We start from the raw sequence: 20,616 nt of genomic DNA, 5'->3' as shown, positions 1-20,616 counted from the left end.
AAATTAGAAGTAGATTAATAGTTTGCAATTATTGTGCATTTAAATGTTATAAATGATGATGTTTCCGTGATTTCATATTGAAGATCAGTAAAATAATTAATGTAGCATAATGCACTCTGTTAATGGTAAATGCATATTTTATGTAAGGACTGGGAATCACCAACCCTCATAATTGTGTTAAACTGTATTACAGTATACTGCAGTTTTGATAGGAAGGCTGACTGAGAAATATGTCCGGGTTTGGTCTGTGGAAAAGGTGGCAACCGTAGGTGGAGCGCTAGTTATAAATGCTATAGTGTATTGAGGTGTGTGCATGTGTATATGTATGTTTGTATGTATATGTGTGTGTGGCTGTTTGTTCAGGGGTAGGGGGCCCGCAAGTGTATGCTTGCCTAGGGCCCAGTGATGGGTTAATCCAGCCCTGCTTAGACCACGTTCACACTATTGGGCTGGCCCAGGGCCACCGCATACTTAGGTCTGCAACTCTGTTCACTGAAAAGCAGGCCTAAAATGTGGCAAATTTTTTATGAAACGATAGCCTGCACTCAGAATGGAAAAGCTACTGGGATATACAGTAATCCTTCATTTGTAACAGATGTTTCTTATCAATATATATTTTTTCAGTGCAGCACAGTAGCAATTTTATGGTATATATTTTAAAAAAAGATATATTATTGACTATTTTGACAATGTTATGGTGCATCAACGATCTTAATATTTGTGAATGAGAACAGTATTTTATATGTGTGTAAAAGGAAGCAGCTAAAAGAAATGATTAGCATTTTAATGTAAAGACACACACTTCTGTAGCTATCATTGCATGCAAAATAAACAATGGTGGTATGCCAAGTCACCAGTATTATTGATCATTAATGAGATCTACAATACTCCAGTTTTTATATTTATCACAGTTACTAAATAACAGGTTGATCCACTGCCGTCTTGGCTATCAGAGCATTCACTTTCTATTTACCTTTCTCGCGCATGTGGGAGTATGGGAGTGTCTACTGAGCTATGTAATCAAATTGATCATGTGATACGAAAAGGCGGACCTAAGTCTGCTTTGCGTTCATATACAGCGCCTTGCAAAAGTATTCAGACCCCTGACCAATTCTCTCATATTACTGAATTACAAATGGTACATTGAAATTTCGTTCTGTTTGATATTTTATTTTAAAACACTGAAACTCAAAATCAATTATTGTAAGGTGACATTGGTTTTATGTTGGGAAATATTTTTAAGAAAAATAAAAAACTGAAATATCTTGCTTGCATAAGTATTCAACCCCCACACATTAATATTTGGTAGAGCCACCTTTTGCTGCAATAACAGCTTTAAGTCTTTTGGGGTAAGTATGTACCAGCTTTGCACACAGTGTCGGAGTGATTTTGGCCCATTCTTCTTGGCAGATTTGCTCCAGGTTGTTCAGGTTGGTTGGACGACGCTTGTGGACCACAATTTTCAAACAGTGCCACAGATTCTAAATGGGATTGAGATCAGGACTTTGACTGGGCCACTGTAGGACATTCACCTTTTTGTTCTTGAGCCACTCCAATGTTGCTTTGGCCTTGTGCTGGGGATCATTGTCCTGCTGAAAGGTGAATTTCCTCCCAAGCTTCAGTTTTTTAGTGGACTGCAGCAGGTTCTCTTGCAGTATTTCCCTGTATTTTGCTCCATCCATTCTTCCTTCAATTTTAACAAGATGCCCAGTCCCTGCTGATGAGAAGCATCCCCACAGCATGATGCTGCCACCACCATACTTCACTGTAGGGATGGTGTGTCTTGAGGCATGGGCAGTGTTAGGTTTGCGCCACACATAGCGCTTTGAGTTTTGGCCAAAAAGCTCTATCTTGGTCTCATCTGACCACAAAACCTTTTCCAACATCGCAGCTGGGTCACTCTCATGCTTTCTGGCAAACTCCAGACGTGCTTTCAGATGGTACTTTTTGAGTAACGGCTTCTTTCTTGCCACCCTCCCATACAGGCCAGTGTTATGCAGCGCTCTTGACTGGTGCACCATTACTCCACTCCCAGCCACTGAACTCTGTAGCTCCTTCAAAGTGATTGTTGGCCTCTCTGTGGCTTCTCACAAGTCTCCTTCTTGTTTGAGCGCTGAGTTTGTAGGGACGGCCTTTTCTTGGCAGTGCCTGGGTGGTGTGATGCAGCTTCCACTTCCTGATTATTGATCCAACTGTGCTCAATGGGATATCCAAACACTTGGGTATTATTTTGTACCCTTTCCCTAATCTATGCATTTGTATTACTTTATCTCTAACTTATGTAGAATGCTCTTTGGTCTTCATTTTCCTTCAGATTCACAGCCTGACCAATGATCCTTCAACAGTGGGGTTTTATCCAGAAAATGTGACAGCAACTTTAATGGTTCACAGGTGGAGGCCAATGGTAAGGTAACTGTGTCCTCGTTAGGGCAATTTCTTTCATCGGTGTAAACTGGGAGCTTCCACAGCAGAAGGGGTTGAATACTTATGCAAGCAAGATATTTCAGTTTTTTATTTTTCTTAAAAATATTTCCCAACATAAAACCAATGTCACCTTAAAATAATTGATTTTGAGTTTTAGGGTTTTAAAATAAAATATCAAACAGAATGAAATTTCAATGTACCATTTGTAATTCAGTAATATGAGAGAATTGGTCAGGGGTCTGTCCACTACTATATTGGAATTACAAAAAACAGACTGAAGCAATAGAACTGAACTGCTATTGTTAAATAACTGACTGCAGTACTACCGTGCCAGACATTGTGGTCACATTTTATGCAAATATACATGTAGGCCTACCTGTTGTTCACCAACAACGCAGCAACAATACCTACAGAGTATGCATAAATAGTTATTTGGCAAAAATTCAGTTTTTTTTTTGTTCTTCTAGTTTTACCTTGAGTGTTAAATTTGAATAGTTTACCAAATAGCCTGTATTTCAAAAATATGTTTTCACATGGAAGTGTTCAGCTAGGTCTCAAATGTATATTTCCACTCTAATGCATCATGTGTATATTTACATGCTTTTTGTCCGAACAGCAATTTCTCAAAAAAAGAAAAAAAAAGAAAACCAGAACACAGAAAGCACTCAATACTAGAACTTCAGCATATCTCCTGTACAGTAATAATGAACATTGATCTAACACAGAAATTACACAAAAACTTGAACTAAGCTGTGTTTGATGACCTAAAACTACAGTTCTGTCAAAACAGTAACCTTTACACACATCTTAAAACAGGAAGTGGAAACCTATAAATAGACTAATGTTAATAAAGACCCAATTACCTATATTTATTACATTAGCTCCTACCATTAAAATACCTTATTTTTAAAAGGGCATTGTCTTTTGATATTATTAAGCAGGATACAGCACAACTTTGCCGGATTCAATTTAAACTTAACAGTATGTGCAGACCTGTACATTCCAAGTTTAATAGCCACAGTCTGTCTGCAATTAGTTCATCAAACAGAAGTTGTGGAAACAAAACACTTCAGATGATTTATACATTCCATAAGCATTTTGCAGCTATTCAGCTGTGAGCTTAGATACGTTCGTCTGAGTAAATTAGACAAACCACGCATCTTTTACAGAGGTCACATAATGTAATCAAAGCACAGTCATAGTAAAACTTGCAATGGTCTTATTTTCCATCCCGCTTAACAAAGTTTGTTTTTCAAAAAGTAATAAAAGCTATTATATTGCTCTGAACGCAGGCAGAGACAGCATAGCAGCAGTTACAGGGGGTGTGGTTGTGGCCCCTGTGTGTGTGTGTGTCTTTATCAGCAAGTCCTTACAATATGTAACATGTTAAAATAGAAAAATATCCGAGGAGTAAAGAATAAGTTATATTAGTTATATATATTAGTGTTGTAAATCGAACCTTGACGTTGACATCGATTTTCATGCAAATTCTAACGACGATTAATCGATCATTATCGAGTTAAAATGCTTATTACTTTTTTTTTTTTTTTTTTAACTTCTCACAGTAACAGTTTAAAGAAACAGTAAGTCCTATTTTTATAGAATATGATATAAAAACAAATTCAAACAAATCCCAATGTTTTAAGACACTTTTGATAAATACATTGGCATTTAAATATAGCACTCTCCAATTTTCATATTCCTGCAGTCACTAGCCTTTGCCTTGTTTTGTGTATAATTTGACAAATTTCCAGTGTAAACATAATGGTAAATTAAGAAAAACAATTTAAATAAACCAACCACACTGTCCAAAGGAGAAAAAAAACAAGGTTTGAAAACTACATTAACATTATGGCCTATTCACATGGAAATAATTCTCTCATTTTTTTTAAATTTGCTGTTGGTTACAATTGATGAATTACGTGGACCAGCTTCTGCTAGCGAAAGCAGCAGTCCTTTCCAGTGTGCCGCGACTAGAGAGATGCATTTCACTTTCAGCTGTCATACTTTAATCAACACTTTACATGACTTTGCATAGCCACTCAGATTTGCATTACCTTCAGTGAATATAACTATATCCTCATTTTTCCAAACTGTACATTAGAGCTAGCCTACCCTTTCCTGCGACAGAACTTTCGACAGCGACAACTCCGGCTGATAATTTTATTTTGTGTCTCCATACTTGAATATGTATAATATCTCTTTCATACATGTATGTGGATTTATTATTAATTGACTTACTGCCCACATCGCAACCAAGATATGTAGAATATCTCTCTCATACATGTATAGGCCTAATCAATACCACTTTGCTACCAAAAATGCGTCACATACTGGAGTGCTCAGAGAAGCGTTTCGCCCATGTGAATTCGCTTACACTTACACAGTACATTACTAAGGCCCTACCTATTTTATGGACTGTGAAAGTCATTCTTCACCGTGAAAACTGTCTATTTTGTGTACTTTTACCCTGCACTTAAATCCAATTAAGTTATGTGTATCGGTCCAGGTTCCTGATGTGATTATAAGCTTGTTTCAATTTCAAAAAGAAAACTGGATTTATTGATTGACACTTAACAGTAGCCAATAACCACTCTGGGCTCCACTCACCGATTGGTAGATATGGGCATCCGGGGCGAGTTTAGTATCCTAGGAGATCTCAACCAATACTGTTAAGCGAGTGAACATTTTGCGAGTGTCCAAAATGAATAAAAAAAAACATCTACAATAAATACTGCAGTGGATCATGCACAATAATTTAGCATTTACTGGTGGCAAACTATTTTGTACAACCGGCAATGTTTAATTGAATAACATACATAAAGCTACGATCCAGCATTTCAAAAACGAAAAAGGTTGCAGATAGTGTCTTGCTTCAAAACGAAAAGGTTAAAAAAAAATTCTAACACAGCGGCACGTGACCGCGTAGTTTCGCTCAAGACAGACAGCTACAGTTGGGACTGATTTAAAACAAAAGTATATGTACAATGATTTCCATTACACGAGAGTAGATGTTAAAACTTCATGCTGATTTGAACTTGGCTCTCGCCAAGATAAGCACCAACTAAGACTTAGCTTTATAGTAAACTAATGTGATTCATCGGTGTCTCCATCATTTGCGTTTCCTTCCATATGATGATGTAGATATCCTTCTGTCTGGTGTTGATGGCTGAAGTGTAATGCTGGCTCCAGGGATCAGCTTATTTGTCTCCCTGGCGCATCAGCACACACAATGGCTGCGTTGCTGGCTCTGGGGATCAACCACAGTGCGATCTCCCAGCACATCAGCATGACAGCCGTCTGGACTGAGCAAAGTAGGGTACATCTCTGGGGTCTTCAAGTGGGCACCTTCCATCCTCTGTGTTTCGTCGACTAGCCCACAACACCTCATGAGGGCTCGACAGTGATTCTGGCGTCCCAGTATCACCCCCCCTCCAGCTTACTTACCCGTACATCAGCGTTTCTTTCTTTCTATTGTGCTTGAGATCCCCAGCCAGAATCTTTCCATCTCAACCACAGCCAGTTGCTGCTCCTCTCTGCTGCTTCAGATAAGTTCTTCACTGTGCGACACAACTCTTGGCCACTGAATCCGACGTCTCTGAGAAACCGGGTTGTAGAGTGTGCCACAAATCCTCGACAACCCACCTCCACTGGGTAAACCCGGACTCTCCATCCTCGCTGTTCCGCTTCAGTGGCTAGTTGAGCATTCCGCAGTTTCTTCCTCTCATACGCCTCATCTACAGCATCCTCCCATGGCACTGTTAACTCTACCAGGTGAACAAGGCGTGCTGATCCAGACCACAAGACAATATCTGGTCGAAGGTTAGTGGTGGCAATCTCAGGTGGAAAAATAAGCCGTTGACCAACATCTGCCAGCTTTTTCCAGTCTCTAGCAGCTTCCAGTTGTCCTGGGGCGAGGATTGGTTTTAACACCTTTTCTTGGTGGTTGCTCTCCTGGGCATAGGAATGTTGTCTTTTGTGTGTAATGTTTTGATGGAACAGGTGGCAACTTATTGGTCATGTTACGCTTGTCTTCCAATGCTAAGGCCAAACATTGCAGCACCTGGTCATGGCGCCAAGTAAACCGTCCTTGGCTAAGAGCCACCTTACATTCTGTCAAAATGTGCCTTAATGTTGCAGGTGATGAACACAAAGGACATGAGGGATCCTCTCCTACCCAGAGGTTCTGTGGTGATGGGAGAACATCATATGTTGACCTGATGAGGAAACTGATCCTGCTCTGTTCCATTGACCATAGGTCTTGCCAGCCAATCTTGCGTTGTTCCACACTCTCCCATCTCATCCATTCTCCCTGCTTGGCCTGGGAAACGGCCTTCACGCACCTCATCCTCTCCTCCTGCTTTTGCACCTCGTTGACTACCAGCTTCCTCCGTTGAGCTGGGGCTGCCTTGTGCCATGTAGGAGGAGCGGAACTGAGACCAAGACCCCCTCTTCCATGCTGAACCTGCCCTATGATATCACCAATTCGAAGGGCAGCCTTTGCATCCTCCACAGCTTTCTTTGTCGCCCACTTTCTTCCAGTTTTCAACACAGGTGCTGCCTCTCTTACGTATCTGTCGCGTGACTCTACTAATGTCATTTCCAGTCGGACCTTGGCGCACTTAAACTCCTCAGTTAGAGCAGAGACTGGTAGCTGCAGTATTCCTTTACCATAAAGTCCCACTCTGCTGAGGCAGTGTGGAACTCCCAACCATTTCACTGTATACTTTTATTTGAATAAACAGAGAACAAATTGTGAAAAATTATTATTATTATTATTACTATTATTACTGTTATTATTACTACTATTATTATGAGGGCGCAGTTATTAAAAATGCTTCCGGGAAAATAAACTGAGGACAAAGTTCGGAAAAAAAGATTGTGCAATTGTAATAACAACAACAACAAGTCCTTTTCTTTGGTAATTGATTTGAATATTTCCAGATATTGAGCAGTTATTAAAATGCTTCTGGGAAAGCTGCCTTGTAATTGGACAGCAGAAGCAGTGTGACCTTCGGAAGAGTGACAGTTGTCACAGGTGGTTTGAAGTGGCAACTTCAGACCCGAAGAACACACAGTACTGCGAGTGAAATTATAATTGCGCTGCTTGCGCGTTTATTAAATTAACAATATAAAAGGTTTAAACAAAACACAAACACTTTGACAAAACGGCGCGGTGGCCAAACGAACAAACAAAACACTAAGACAAACAAATATCGTGCTAGTTTAAACTAGCACGCGTAGCAATTGTTTTCTTTCTTTTAGTATTTTAAATTCTCTCCTCTCCACACCCGTTCTCCACTTACCAAACACCCGACCCCGAGTGAGTGCTTTGTGCCTCTCTCTCATATTCATATATATATATATATATATATATATATATATATATATATATATATATATAGAGAGAGAGAGAGAGAGAGAGAGAGAGAGAGAGAGAGAGAGAGAGAGAGAGAGAGAGAGAGAGAGAGAGAGAGAGAGAGAGAGACAGCAAGATTCAATTACTAATTAATCATTCACTTGAATCTTGGCACGTGAACTAATCTGTGCAATCCCTGTGCTCACATACTATCACATACAACTATATATTTTAAATCACTCATGCTACACAGACCCATTTATATCCCATGCACCAATACCTATACACCAACATTAGGAGGCTGTGTGGTCCAGTGGTTAAAGAAAGGGGCTTGTAACCTGGAGGTCCCCGGTTCTAATCCCACCTCAGCCACTGACTCATTGTGTGACCCTGAGCAAGACACTTAACCTCCTTGTGCTCCGTCTTTCGGGTGAGACGTAATTGTAAGTGACTCTGCAGCTGATGCATAGTTCACACACCCGAGTCTCTGTAAGTCGCCTTGGATAAAGGCGTCTGCTAAATAAACAAATAATAATAATAACATTATCACACCACACGCAACATATAACACATAACACACACATGGAGGGGGCACATTGCCACAGGGTCCAGTAATTTCACATAGATGACCAGTCACAGCCATTATTTCCGTGCTTTGCAAACCAGAGATCAACAATAACTGGATTTTAATAATTACAGTTAATTAATTTCAATAATAATTACAGTGACTGTAGACATCTCAGAGGTGCTTGTATTTTCCGGGACAGTCTGATTTAGCCATTCCTCAATTGACATCTTATTAAAAAGGTTGAAATTTACTTCAAACAAAATTTTGTTAATAGCTGATGGAGTGATTTTGTTTGATTTGTTTTTGTGATGCGGTTACAAAGATTCTAAGGGCATATATCAGGGATTATATCCCTCTAGCTCAACCATATTTAGAATGCACGGAATCTTTAGAGGTCGGCACGGGTAGAAAATCCGGAACCTGGTACCCGCAGTGAAAAATACCCGCATACCCGGATCTTTTTTGGGTAATTAAACACACATTAAATGTTTTAAGTCCATGATACATATTTAAATACCATATAGTAAACATACATTTAGTCCCTTCAGATCTGTAGACTTGTGTAACCTCTCTCAGTACTGGAAACATTGAAATCATAATAATAATAATAATAATAAAATACCTTCATGGCGATCTTTCTTGCAAAGACGCCGGCATATCTAAATATATATATGCTATACATGCGCTCGCTTATATAAATAAAAATTAGGGCTGTCACTCGATTAATTTTTTGATCGGTTAATTTATGGGCATTAGTTGATTAACTGGTAGATTAAAAATTGGTAGATTAATCCGTCCACATTTTTAATAAAGGTAACGATTTCCTGCATAGTAACACTTAAAAATATCAAAAGTATCTTTAAAAAAATAAGCCCAATTGGAATTTTGTCTTTTTAAAAGCATTTGTATTATTATTTGTATTTTTAGTAAATGTAACAAATTTTCACAAAACCACCGTTCTTTCGGGCCACTGGCACTCACATACTAGTACCTGAAAACACAAGACAGCTGAGCTGCATTTCCAACATCGGTTGTTTCACCTACCTATAGAAATGTACTTGGCTTCCTGTACTACTGCTTTTATTGCATCTAGCAGAACCTGAGACACTGAAGAGTTTAAGTCGTTCTGAATCTTTAGAGGAATACTATATTTGTGGTGTACACCTCCCTTTTTTAACAATCTCCAACTTTTCTGAGAAAGTTCTTCTTGAAAATGGATTTGTAACCAAATCGACTACGATGTCTCCGCTGTCCAAGGACATCATTTTTTTTTTTTTTTTTTTTTTTTTTAATTTGTAAAAATCAGTTCAAAATATTACTTTGAAGTTCTCAATATAATTCTCAATAACGATCTCTATAATAAGCAATATCGCACAAAATTTGGCTATTCTTACACCACTTACCCTAGCAGTGGTTCCTAACCTGTGGTCCACAAACAACTCCCAAACTTTGGTTACACAATTCTTGCAAAAAATAATTTCTACACAATCACATGTTGTGCTACTAATATTACTAAGCAACACAACAAATAGGTTTAACCACGTGATATAATAAGATATGTATGTAGTCTGCATGTTCCCCCTTTATCTGTTTTCTTTTATTACGGGTGTGTTTATAAAATTAATAGCTCCCTTTGATGCAATACCAAGCATCGCCTTCAAATATTTGCCCACAAGAAGAAGAAATGTCACACAGCAAAGGCCGGCATCATCGTTTAGCACAACGAAATCATCAAAAGGTAGGTCATTGTACATCTCAATTGTATTTGTAAGGGGTTACAATGTTTATTTATATGGTGGTGGGAAAGGTATTTAAGAATTGAAGGGGATCAATTAAGGGTGGGACTATAAAAAGGGAAGCAGCCAGCAGTTAAGGGGAGGAGCCCGGGCCAGAGACAGAGGCGGACGCGGCGCCAGAGTGGCGAGGTGGAGGAACGGGTGCCGCCGGCTGTACTACAGAGAGAAAGAAGAAAATAAAAAGTACTGAGTTTTGTTTGAAAACAAATATTAATTGCGAGCAGTGCCAAAGAGGAAGCATTTGTGTGTGTGTTGCCAATTGAAGTAAAGTGCATATTGAAGATTATACGCTGCTGATGACCAGGGGGGAGAAGACGGCCCTCGGGAGAGTTGCAGGGGACGCAGGAGCAGTGTGTTGCAGTTCAAGGCTGGGGTATAAGCCCCATAAGTTAAGTGCTCATGTTTGCTGGAAAAGCATATTTGTGTTTGACTGGGGCTGTAGCCAAACTGAGGTGCAACCATTTATGAAAGCTGACCGTGTATGTAACCTGCAGTAAGGGCGTGCCACCAGGGGGAGCTGGACCAGCCAGGGACGGCTGCGACAACAGGAAGTAGAGCCATTTGGAAGTGGATAAGTGGACCCGTGGAGTAAAAGCCAGCCAGCCACGAGACAGGGCTGTGAAAAGGACTCAGGGCATGTGGAGCCTACATCTGCAGTGGAGAGGCCCCCTGAAGGACCAGGATTCAAGACGACCGGGACCGAGTAGTGCTGCTAGGGCTATTTTGGGGTACTGGGGCGACTGTGTTTGGGGAAGCATTGTGTGATATTTATATGGTATTGTGTGTTCATAGTTTTATAGGGTTTTAGTTAGGGATGCACCGAATCCAGGATTCGGTTTCGGCCCGAATACCTACTTTTTGAGCAGGGATCGGATTCGGCAAAATACTTAGGATTCGGTGAACCGTGCCACCCCTACACGTCACCACTGACCACAGGAAACTCCTGCATCTCCATTCTAACTTTAGGGTTAATAGTCACATGGTTCACAGTCTACTGGGTTTGAAACCAGATTCACTGCAGTTTCTTGTCTAACTCGAACAAATATAGCAAGCCAAAGGAAATGTGCATTTAAAATAAAGTAAATAATACCACTCAGAGACTAGGATGATAAGGAAAGCGTTTTTGTTTCCCTTTAAAATATGACAGTGGGGAAAAAAATTGGTTAATGTTAATCAATACATGGAATACATGATCTACCAGTAATTCGAAAATGACATAATATTTTGAAAACATGGCATGAAAAGAAAGTATCATACAAAATTATTTAAACTATTTATACCAACTCTAATCTGCTGGTAATAAATACTGTACTTGTGGTTCGTATGCATATAGAAATTCAATTTCTCTTTCAAGCCTTAGAATTTTGACCTACAAAGGGTGCTAAAAAGAGACAAGTGAAATTATCTCAAATCAATTCTCCTGTGTACAAGAGACCGGAAACAGGGGATGGGCAATATGACCTTTTCTGAATGTCACTGTTTTTTGTTGAAAGGGATGGTGGCTGGCTGAGGTTGTGGGGCATTAATAATACTGTGATCAATGCTCTGTATTTCAGTTTACTGTGGCTTTAACGGTATTTATTTAACCGGCAACACATTAGGCCTATATAAAACTTTGAATACACTATAATAAATTAATGTTATTACAGCCTAATCACATCAATCATTAACTATAACTAGAGACCCATTAAATTATTTTTTTATAATTTTTCGTTTTATTTTTTACAAATGTCATTTTATTACAGATACACATTAATACAATAACTCAATTAGATGTATATCAATAACAGTATAGTATACATCATGTTTTTAACTATACATATTTTTTTATTGTACACTATCCGATTTTTTAAAACATTTTGACAAACAGACCTTGCACAGAAAAATAATTTAGTTACCATAATTTCTCATAGCAGCTGTAATGGTAACGTACAGTCCCCCATTCTTTTTAATCAACTGCCTAGTTACAGTAAATACTGCCCATGCCCTCTATAAAAATACAATATGATAACACACACACACACATATACATATATATAAACAGTGGTTTGCAGAAATATTCACCCCCTACCAATAATGTCACATTTTGTTGAATTACAAATAATTTATGCACAGTTTTTTAAACAAACTTTTTTTTTATTCAAATCTGTAGTGGTTAAACTGAACGCTGTTATATGAGGAGAAGGTTGAAATGTCAGCAAAACTGGAGAAAATGTACAAAATGAAATTTACTGGTTGCATAAGTATTCAGCCCCTTAAGTCAGTACTTGGTAGAAGCACCTTTTTCAGCAATTACTGCTATGAGTCTTTTTGGATAGGTCTCTACTAGCTTTTCACAGCAGGATGGTGACATTTTTTCCAATTTTTCACAGGAAAATTGCTCCAGTTCTGATAAGTTTGTTGGGGATCGTCGATGGACTGCAATCTTCAAGTCTCGCCATAAATTTTCGATTGGATTTAAGGACTTTGACTGGGCCACTCAAGAACATTAATTTTCTTCTTGTTCAACCACTCCAGTGTGGATTTGGCTTTGTGCTTCGGGTCATTGTCCTGCTGAAATGTGAATTCCTCCCCAGTTTCAGAGTCTTGGCTGACTCAAAAAGGTTTTCCTCAAGGATTCGCCTGTACTTTGCACCATCCATTCTCCCCTCTATCCTGACAAGCTTCCCAGTCCCTGCTGAAGAGAAACATCCCCATAACATGATGCTGCCACCAACATGCTTGACAGTTGGGATGGTGTTGACTGGATGATATGCAGTGTTGGGCTTGCGCCAGACGTAACGCTTGGAATTTAGTTAAATTTTTGTCTCGTCTGACCACAAAACCTTTTTCCACATGTCTGTAGTATCATCCACATGCTTTTTCGCAAACTCCATACGTGCTTTAAGATGAGGCTTTTTGAGTAATGGCTTCTTTCTTGCCACCCGTCCATACAGGCCAGCTTTGTGTAGAGACTGGCTTATTGTTGATGTGTGAACACTGACTCCCATCTCAGACACAGAACTTTGCAGATCTCTCAAATCATTGTTGGCTTCAGAGTTAGATCCCAAACCAGTTTCCTGCTTGCCCGGCTGCTCAGTTTGGGAGTGTGACCTGATCTGGGTAGTGTCTTGGTGGTATGATGCATCTTCCACTTCTTAATGATGGACTTCACTGTGCTGAGAGGGATAATCAGCACCTTTGAAATTTTCTTGTACCTTTTTCTCCTGCTCTGTGCCTCTCTACCACTTTCTCTGACTTGTTTCGAAAGCTCCTTGGTCTTCATGGTTGCTTTGTTGGATCACTATGCGAGTTGCAGCTTGAAAGTCTTTATATACCTGAGGGAAGTTATCTACAAGTTAAACCACTGAGTACACACATGCTGAAACCATTTCACTAATTTTGTGACCTTTCAAACAAATCATTTGCACCTGAGCTGATTTAGGACTGCAGTAGCAAAGGGGTTGAATACTTACGCAACTGAGATTAATCTGTTTTTCTCTGTAAATCTTACTTAAATATTCTATATGCATTGTTTAACTTTATCAATATGGAATAGTTTGTGTAGATTCTACATGTAAAGTCTAATTTGAAAGCATCGTGGAGTACGCTCAGGTGCCAACAAAATGTTAAAACTTGGCAGGGGGGTGAATACTTCTGCTACCCATTTAAAAAAAAAAAAAAGATAGGTTTGTATTTCAATCCCATTGCACTGAAGCAATACAACAAGCTTGGGGTTTCTCAGTATTTAACACTAAGCAAAGCAGATTCATTCATTCAAATTCATTTGAAACCAAAACAGCATTTGCTCCAGTGCAAAGTTTGCACCACTTGAAATAAAACAAAGAATTAGCATACTAATGCAAAAGACTGTACAAGCAAACAAGCCACATTTTCCCCAAATGTAACAAATAGCTAATGATGCTTAACGACAGTATCTTTCGACTGCCATTCCAGCTGACAGTTGCAAAATCTGCACATCATTATTTTGTCAGCGTCAGCTGTATACACCCCCTCATGCTCAAATTCTTTGCAGCGTTGTTTAATTGTTATGCGCGGTTTAGGCATATTCTCTTCCATCACAATTTTAATTCCCAAATGACTCGCTTCAAATTATACATCTGCGCAAGTGCTAGTCAGAGCTTCCGTTTCCTTTCAGACCATGTCTATAATAATTGCTGAGCCTTGACAACTACGATTGCAAGTATTTATTTAAAGTATGTTATGTATAAACCTCACAATTTAAAAATGTCACTCTGTTTTATAATGATTTTTCGTGTTATTTATTTTTATATTTGCATTTCGTTATTTCATTTTATATGTTACATTTCATGTTATTTGGGATTTGCGAAAAACACAAGGCTCTAGATATAATTACTGTATCAAACAGCAAATTTGATCACATTTTGGGATTACCTGTAATATTTAGTTTTAGTGAATGGTTGGGCTGTAAATTAGTCCAGTATGGCTTCATTTCTTCACTTTGGACCTTTATTTTATTTAAATCTATGACAGTTTGAGAACTTCCTCTATTCACCAAACCACTACTCAGAAATAAAATCATGATGATGAAAGCTACATTAGACACACATTTATTGCTCATCCAAAGACTGCAAGTGCACTCTCTGTGTAATTAAAAACAACTGCAAACCATTTAAGATACATAACATATTATTAGTTGATGCATATTAAGCAAAACAAAATATCACTGTAAATAATTAAATAAAAACACTGTATTCCATGTGCTCCTTTGTACAGTAGTGACATTGGTCATCCTAATCAGCTCCACTAGAATGTATTACAATAACCTGATCGTATTGCAACACTGATCCTCCAGAGTGGTTACTGATTGTATCATCTTGGCTTCTCGTGCCAGGTAAAGTCCAGTTATGAATGGAACAGGCTGAAAGCTGGTTACTGTATTTGTGAATGGCCCGGATCATGTGACAGTCAACTCACAAACAACCCTTATTACTGAGTCTGTGAGCAGACATATTGTAACTAAACTACAGGAAAGGGGCTCGTTCATTCAGACAGTGAATGTTAAAGTTAATTATTTTAGTTAAAAAAAAAATGTACAGAAATACAGCGATGCTTAAAAACATAATCGTTAAAACGGTCCAATGAGTGGAATATACTGATGCTGATCATCTTTTTTTCCTCCTATTTAAAAAATAAAATCACCATTTAAGTATAGTCAATACACATCTTCTCAATGGTTATGTTTTGTGTGTATTAATAAACAAAATGTAAGTTTGTGTAGAATAAATTATTACCAATTATAAATAACACATATCACATTTTCACGGAACCAAATATATTATTACACCCATTAACATAAGTGCGTTACAGCAAAAGTTGCATGTCCAAATCATACGCCTTGCCCCTGTAAAGACCTCATTGAAGGCTTCTCTGTCTCTCTCCTCCCCCCCTTCCTCTGGAGCCTGTTTTTTATGAATGAAGTGCGGTATGCAAATGAGGGCGATTCAAGAAAAGAAATGGCGGATATTACATATCGGTCAATTCACTTACACAGAGAATAGTTTTTGTCTTTGCAAAACAAACACGAGCAGAGCAGGCTGAAGCATATATATCTTTACATCCAGACATTATCAGAGAAACACAACAAAGTACAAACAACATAGTTTTAACTTTACTCGATTCTAATAGACAAATATAGCATATAACAGACATATACAGTATATCTTTTTTTTTCTTCCTTTGGAAATCCCTTTCGATCCACCCCTAACCAAGGTTCTGGAAACAAGGAGCCCCCCCTCGTTGACTGACATGATTATGTATGCTACAACAAAGCTTTCAACTTCGAAACACTGTCCAGCTGTATCCAACAAAACTTCCCCAACTAAAAGCAACAATAATAATTTAATAATACTAATAATAAAGCCACAAAAACACAAGGCAATGCAACTTTTGGTTTCCCCTCCCCTCCGTGCATTCAAAAAACTTACTCGTCTGGGTGTGTTTCTTCGGTCATTTTTTTTTTTCTTTTCACCTATAATAATATCCCACAGCGGGTACAGACTGTACTCTCCTCATTTTTCACATTTTGCCGGTTCTTCTCTTGCTTTCTTGTTAACGCGGGTCTCTGTACAGTGTAAGCGCACCCTTTTTCTTGCCGTGCTGGAGTGTGAATTTTGTTACAAAACGCCAGTGGTTGTGAGTGTGCGGTGCTGTTGCTGGTGGTGGCCCCGTTCGAGCCCCATCTCCTGTTACTCCATGTTGGATTCTCTCAGCAGCGCCGCCGACACGGGAGGAGGAGGAGCAGGGCGGAAGCGATGACGTCAGCCTAGCAACGAGTTCCACCGCAGCCTGGGGAAAATCTGCAGACCCGTAACCGTCCGCGGGAACGGCTCTTTCAGACCAACGCTCAGCAAAATAGTGCTAGGCTTGAGCTGGAGCCAAGTTATTATAACGACTGCTGCCGTTTGTGTTATAGAGTTTCAAGATAAAGCTTCTGTAGTAATTATATGTATTAATATGACATACATGGTATAGCCTCATAGTAGCAAAAGAGGTGAGTGTTTAAACAAAAAAAAGTAACACAGGCCGTATTATTATCCCAAATATTATTTTCTATAAAATAATTAAATAATTAAATGTTAAAATACAACTTGTTGCTATGCAGATACTAAATAATTAGATGAAGGGGTTGTTTATGTTGCTGTTCATCAAGCAAGATACAATAACGTTAGGTTACTCACGTAACCCTGGTTCCCTAAAAGAGAAGACCACCACCAACGACATTATGTATGGGATATGCCTGCTCATTGGGTAAGTATTTTCTGAGCTCTCTATACCAGAGCTGCCGATAGGCCCACTGACGCACTCGGTTCCGCCCACCAAGGGATTAAAACCGTCATCCTGATGAAGCCATTTCTCTTTTTCCATCGAACCTGTGAGGGCGACCGATGCGACCTCGTGGTTGGTGGTCGTCTTCTCTTTCACGGAACCAGGGTTACGTGAGTAACCTAATGTTCCCTTTCAAGTCAAAGACAACCACCAACAACATTATGTATGGGATAATGTATACCAGAGCTGTCGCGAGGGAGAAGGAACGGCAGCATATGAGGGACGCATCAGCACTGCATAACCCAGGGGTTAGCTGTGTGAATCTACACCCTTAAGGACCCTCGTGCCTAATGAAGGCTGGGCAGGGTCTACCACATTAAGGCAGTAGAACTTGGAGAAAGTATGCGGCATAGCCCAGCTAGCCGCAGTACAAATAAGGGACAGCGAGGCCCCTAACCCTCTACTCCGCTCGCTCCACTGGCTCCCGATCACCGCTCGCATCCAGTTCAAGACTCTTGTACTAGCCTACAGATGCCTTGACCAGTCTGCACCCAGCTACCTCCAGACCCTCATCTCTCCCTACACCCCCACTCGACCTCTCCGCTCCGCCTGCACTAGAAGACTAGCTCTACCACCGCTACGCTCCCCTGCCTCCAAAGCCCGCTCCTTCTCCACCCTTGCTCCGCAGTGGTGGAATGACCTTCCTACAGATGTCAGGACTGCCCAGTCCCTGACCACATTCCGGCGCCTCCTTAAGACTCACCTCTTCAAAGAGCACCTGTAGAACTCCTCTGTTTGTATCCTGGGTCACTATCACCCTTCATGTAAATGTGCTTTATTTTGCTCTTATCAGCCCCTATTTTACTGCATTTAATCCTGTACTTCAGAATACTGTAATCTGCCAAGTTTTTAACCTGTAGTACTTTGTATTTAATCACATCCTGATGTAACTATCACTATTTAATCATATCCTGATGTAACTATCACTATTACCTGCTGTATTATTGAATTGTGGTTTGTCAAACGTGTACTTTACTTGAACAAAAGTTATTGTATTTCTTGCTCTTATTGTATTACTTGTATTGTAACGCTTGAAATGTATTTGCTTACGATTGTAAGTCGCCCTGGATAAGGGCGTCTGCTAAGAAATAAATAATAATAATAATAATAATAATAATATGGGGTGTGCGGCTACCTTCCCAGGTGGGGGCAAGCCGGCACCATCATACGCAGTCGAGACTGTGTCCGCAATCCAATGAGACAGATGTTGCTTTGAGAGGGGCTGTCCTAGGGTCCGTATCCCGTGACAGACAAAGAGCTGGTCAGAATGACGCAGAGCTCTTGTCCTATCCACGTATCATCTCAATGCCCGCACTGGGCAGAAGAAATTAAAGCTCTCATCCTCCTCCGAAGAAAACACAGTGACACCCTGCTGCCATTGTCCCAATTACACATGCAGGAGCTGTGCACCGACAGCGCCTGTAACTCACTGACTTGCTTAGCGAAGCCAAGAGGAAGGCTGTCTTTGTAGACAGATGCTTCAACTCTATGGAGTGAATAGGCTCAAACAGTGCCTTCGTGAGAGCCTCCAGTGCAACACTCGGGGAGGACAGTCCTCCTAGGAGGGCATAATCTCCGAGCTCCCTTTAGAAACTGGGTCATCAGAAAATGTGCACCTGGAGATACTGAATCTATGGGGGCATTGCATGCAGAGATAGCCGCTAAACACACTTTCAATGTAGAAGGAGATCTTCCAGCATCGAGCAGTTATTGCAAAAACTGCAAGATAACTGGCATTGGGGCAAGAAAGCGGGTCGTGACTTGTAGTCAGACACCAAATCTGGAAATACTTCCACATGTACGCATACAGCGACCTAGTGGAGTCTGCCCTAGTGCTCTGCAGAGTAGCCACCACCGTGTCAGATAGCCTTAGGGCCAGACCTAAAATTGGAATCTGGCAGGTTCTGGATGCCAGAGAGTCCCTCCTGCCTGACTGAGGAGATCCAGGCGAAGCGGGATCTCCCAGGGCTAGCTTCGTAAGAGCTGGCATAGTCGAGAACCATGTTCTCCTGGGTCACCGAGGGACCACTAGGAGAACTGTCGCTTTCTCTAACCGGAACTTCTCCAAGAAGGCCGGGAGCAACGGTATGCATAGAGGAGCGTTCTGAGCCATTCGTGCGGAGGTGGGAGGATATCCTCCACCATCTCATGGCCGCTGAGCATGTGCGAGATACTGTCAGACGATGGTGTCTGTCACGCTTTGGGTGTAATGGAACGCATTGAGCCACGCTTTGAGCGGGCGCATGCGTAGCAGACCCTGCTCCATGGCTGATATGGCCGTACTAAGGTGATCTTCGATCCCTGTTGAACAGGGAGAGACAACACTGAATAGCTGCTACTCTGTCGTCCGACAGGTATGCGCACATCGTACTGGAGTCCACCCGGAGTCCCAAGTACGTTGTGCACTGCACTGGTCAAAGCCGACTCCTTTGCTAATGGTGAGGCCCAGCCTCGCCAGATGCTGCGTCACCATTGCCGTGTGATCCACTGCTCCCTCCCGCGACAGCACAGATTAGCCAGTTGTCTAGATAGCTTAGTACTCTGATCCCCTACTACGCAAGGGGGCCAGGATAGCATCTACGGCAGCACGGAGAAGTCGTAATGCTTCCCTGGAGGAGAAGCAGAAATACTTCCTGTGCACTGGACAAATGGGAACGTGAAATACGGGTCCTGTAAGTCCACGGTGGTAAACCAGTCACCTTGTGGGACGGACTGGAGAATGTGACGATGAGTCAGCATTTGGAACCTCCTTTACTTTTGGAATCTTAGGTCTAAGATGGGGCGGAAACCGCTGTCCTTCCCAGGTACTATGAAATATCTCGAGTAGAACCCCTCTCCGCAGGAGGTGGGGGCTACGAGACGGATGGCTCACTTGCACAGCAAGGCTGCCACTTCCTCTTTGAGTATTGAGACCTGAAGAGGGTCCGACACGAAGTGTGCGAGACTCATCGGAGGAGAAGGTCCTCTGAGCACCCAGGTATCTGAGGTGCAAGCACGCCAATATTGCAGCTGTTGTATGGTAAAGGGGGTCTGAGGCCGCAGGCCCTCAGGGCTTCTGTTGAGGATGGGGCGGAGCTCTCTGAGGCATCTGCCTAAAGTGACGGCCCTGGAATTGCCTCCTGGAATTCTGTTGTGCAGACAGACCGTGGCCCACGTTCCTGGCGGTCTGTGGAGGGGCTCAGTTTTCCATCGCCACTGAGGCTTGTAGGCGGTGCCTCAGGTCACCCAGCGGGGCCGTGGGTACTGGGACCATTCTTGTGACGGTCCTCGCCAATGGCTCGACCTACTTCGCGCCGGGTCCTTGCCGGAGGGAGCGCTGTAGGATCTCCTCCACAGCTGGACCAAATATATGCCCAGAGCGCATCTAATAACGGCACCATATCCGCATGAGGTACCCTAGCTTGCGACAGCCATAACTGTCTGCGAGCTACCACCAGGCTTGCCAGGTTTCGGTCTAGGGCTTGCCCTTGAAGGCCAGACATCTGGAGCAGCGTACTAGATATGAGGCAGAGCTCCGTGGCCACCGGCTCTGGGAGCGGGGTCTCCATGAGCACGCCATCCAGGTGCACGGTGAGAATACTCACTGTGTTAGCTAGGCGAGTCGCCTCCGCTTCCACTGC

At 41.3% G+C, this 20,616-nt stretch overlaps 1 protein-coding gene across 1 annotated transcript in view; it reads right to left on the bottom strand.

The window, feature by feature from the left end:
• Positions 1-16,505, bottom strand: part of LOC117410894 (sprouty-related, EVH1 domain-containing protein 2-like) — a 49,977-nt gene extending 33,472 nt beyond the window's left edge. Inside the window, exon 1 of the mRNA XM_059025466.1 lies at positions 16,096-16,505. Coding sequence (XP_058881449.1) covers positions 16,096-16,121 — 26 coding nt within the window. The 5' untranslated portion in view covers positions 16,122-16,505. The remainder of the gene's footprint in view (positions 1-16,095) is intronic.
• Positions 16,506-20,616: the final 4,111 nt, after the last annotated feature.

The sequence above is a fragment of the Acipenser ruthenus genome, chromosome 6 (assembly GCF_902713425.1).
Source record: "Acipenser ruthenus chromosome 6, fAciRut3.2 maternal haplotype, whole genome shotgun sequence".
NCBI lineage: Eukaryota > Metazoa > Chordata > Actinopteri > Acipenseriformes > Acipenseridae > Acipenser > Acipenser ruthenus.
The sequence above is the reverse complement of the archived record's forward strand: the minus strand, read 5'-3'. Positions and strand labels throughout refer to the sequence as shown.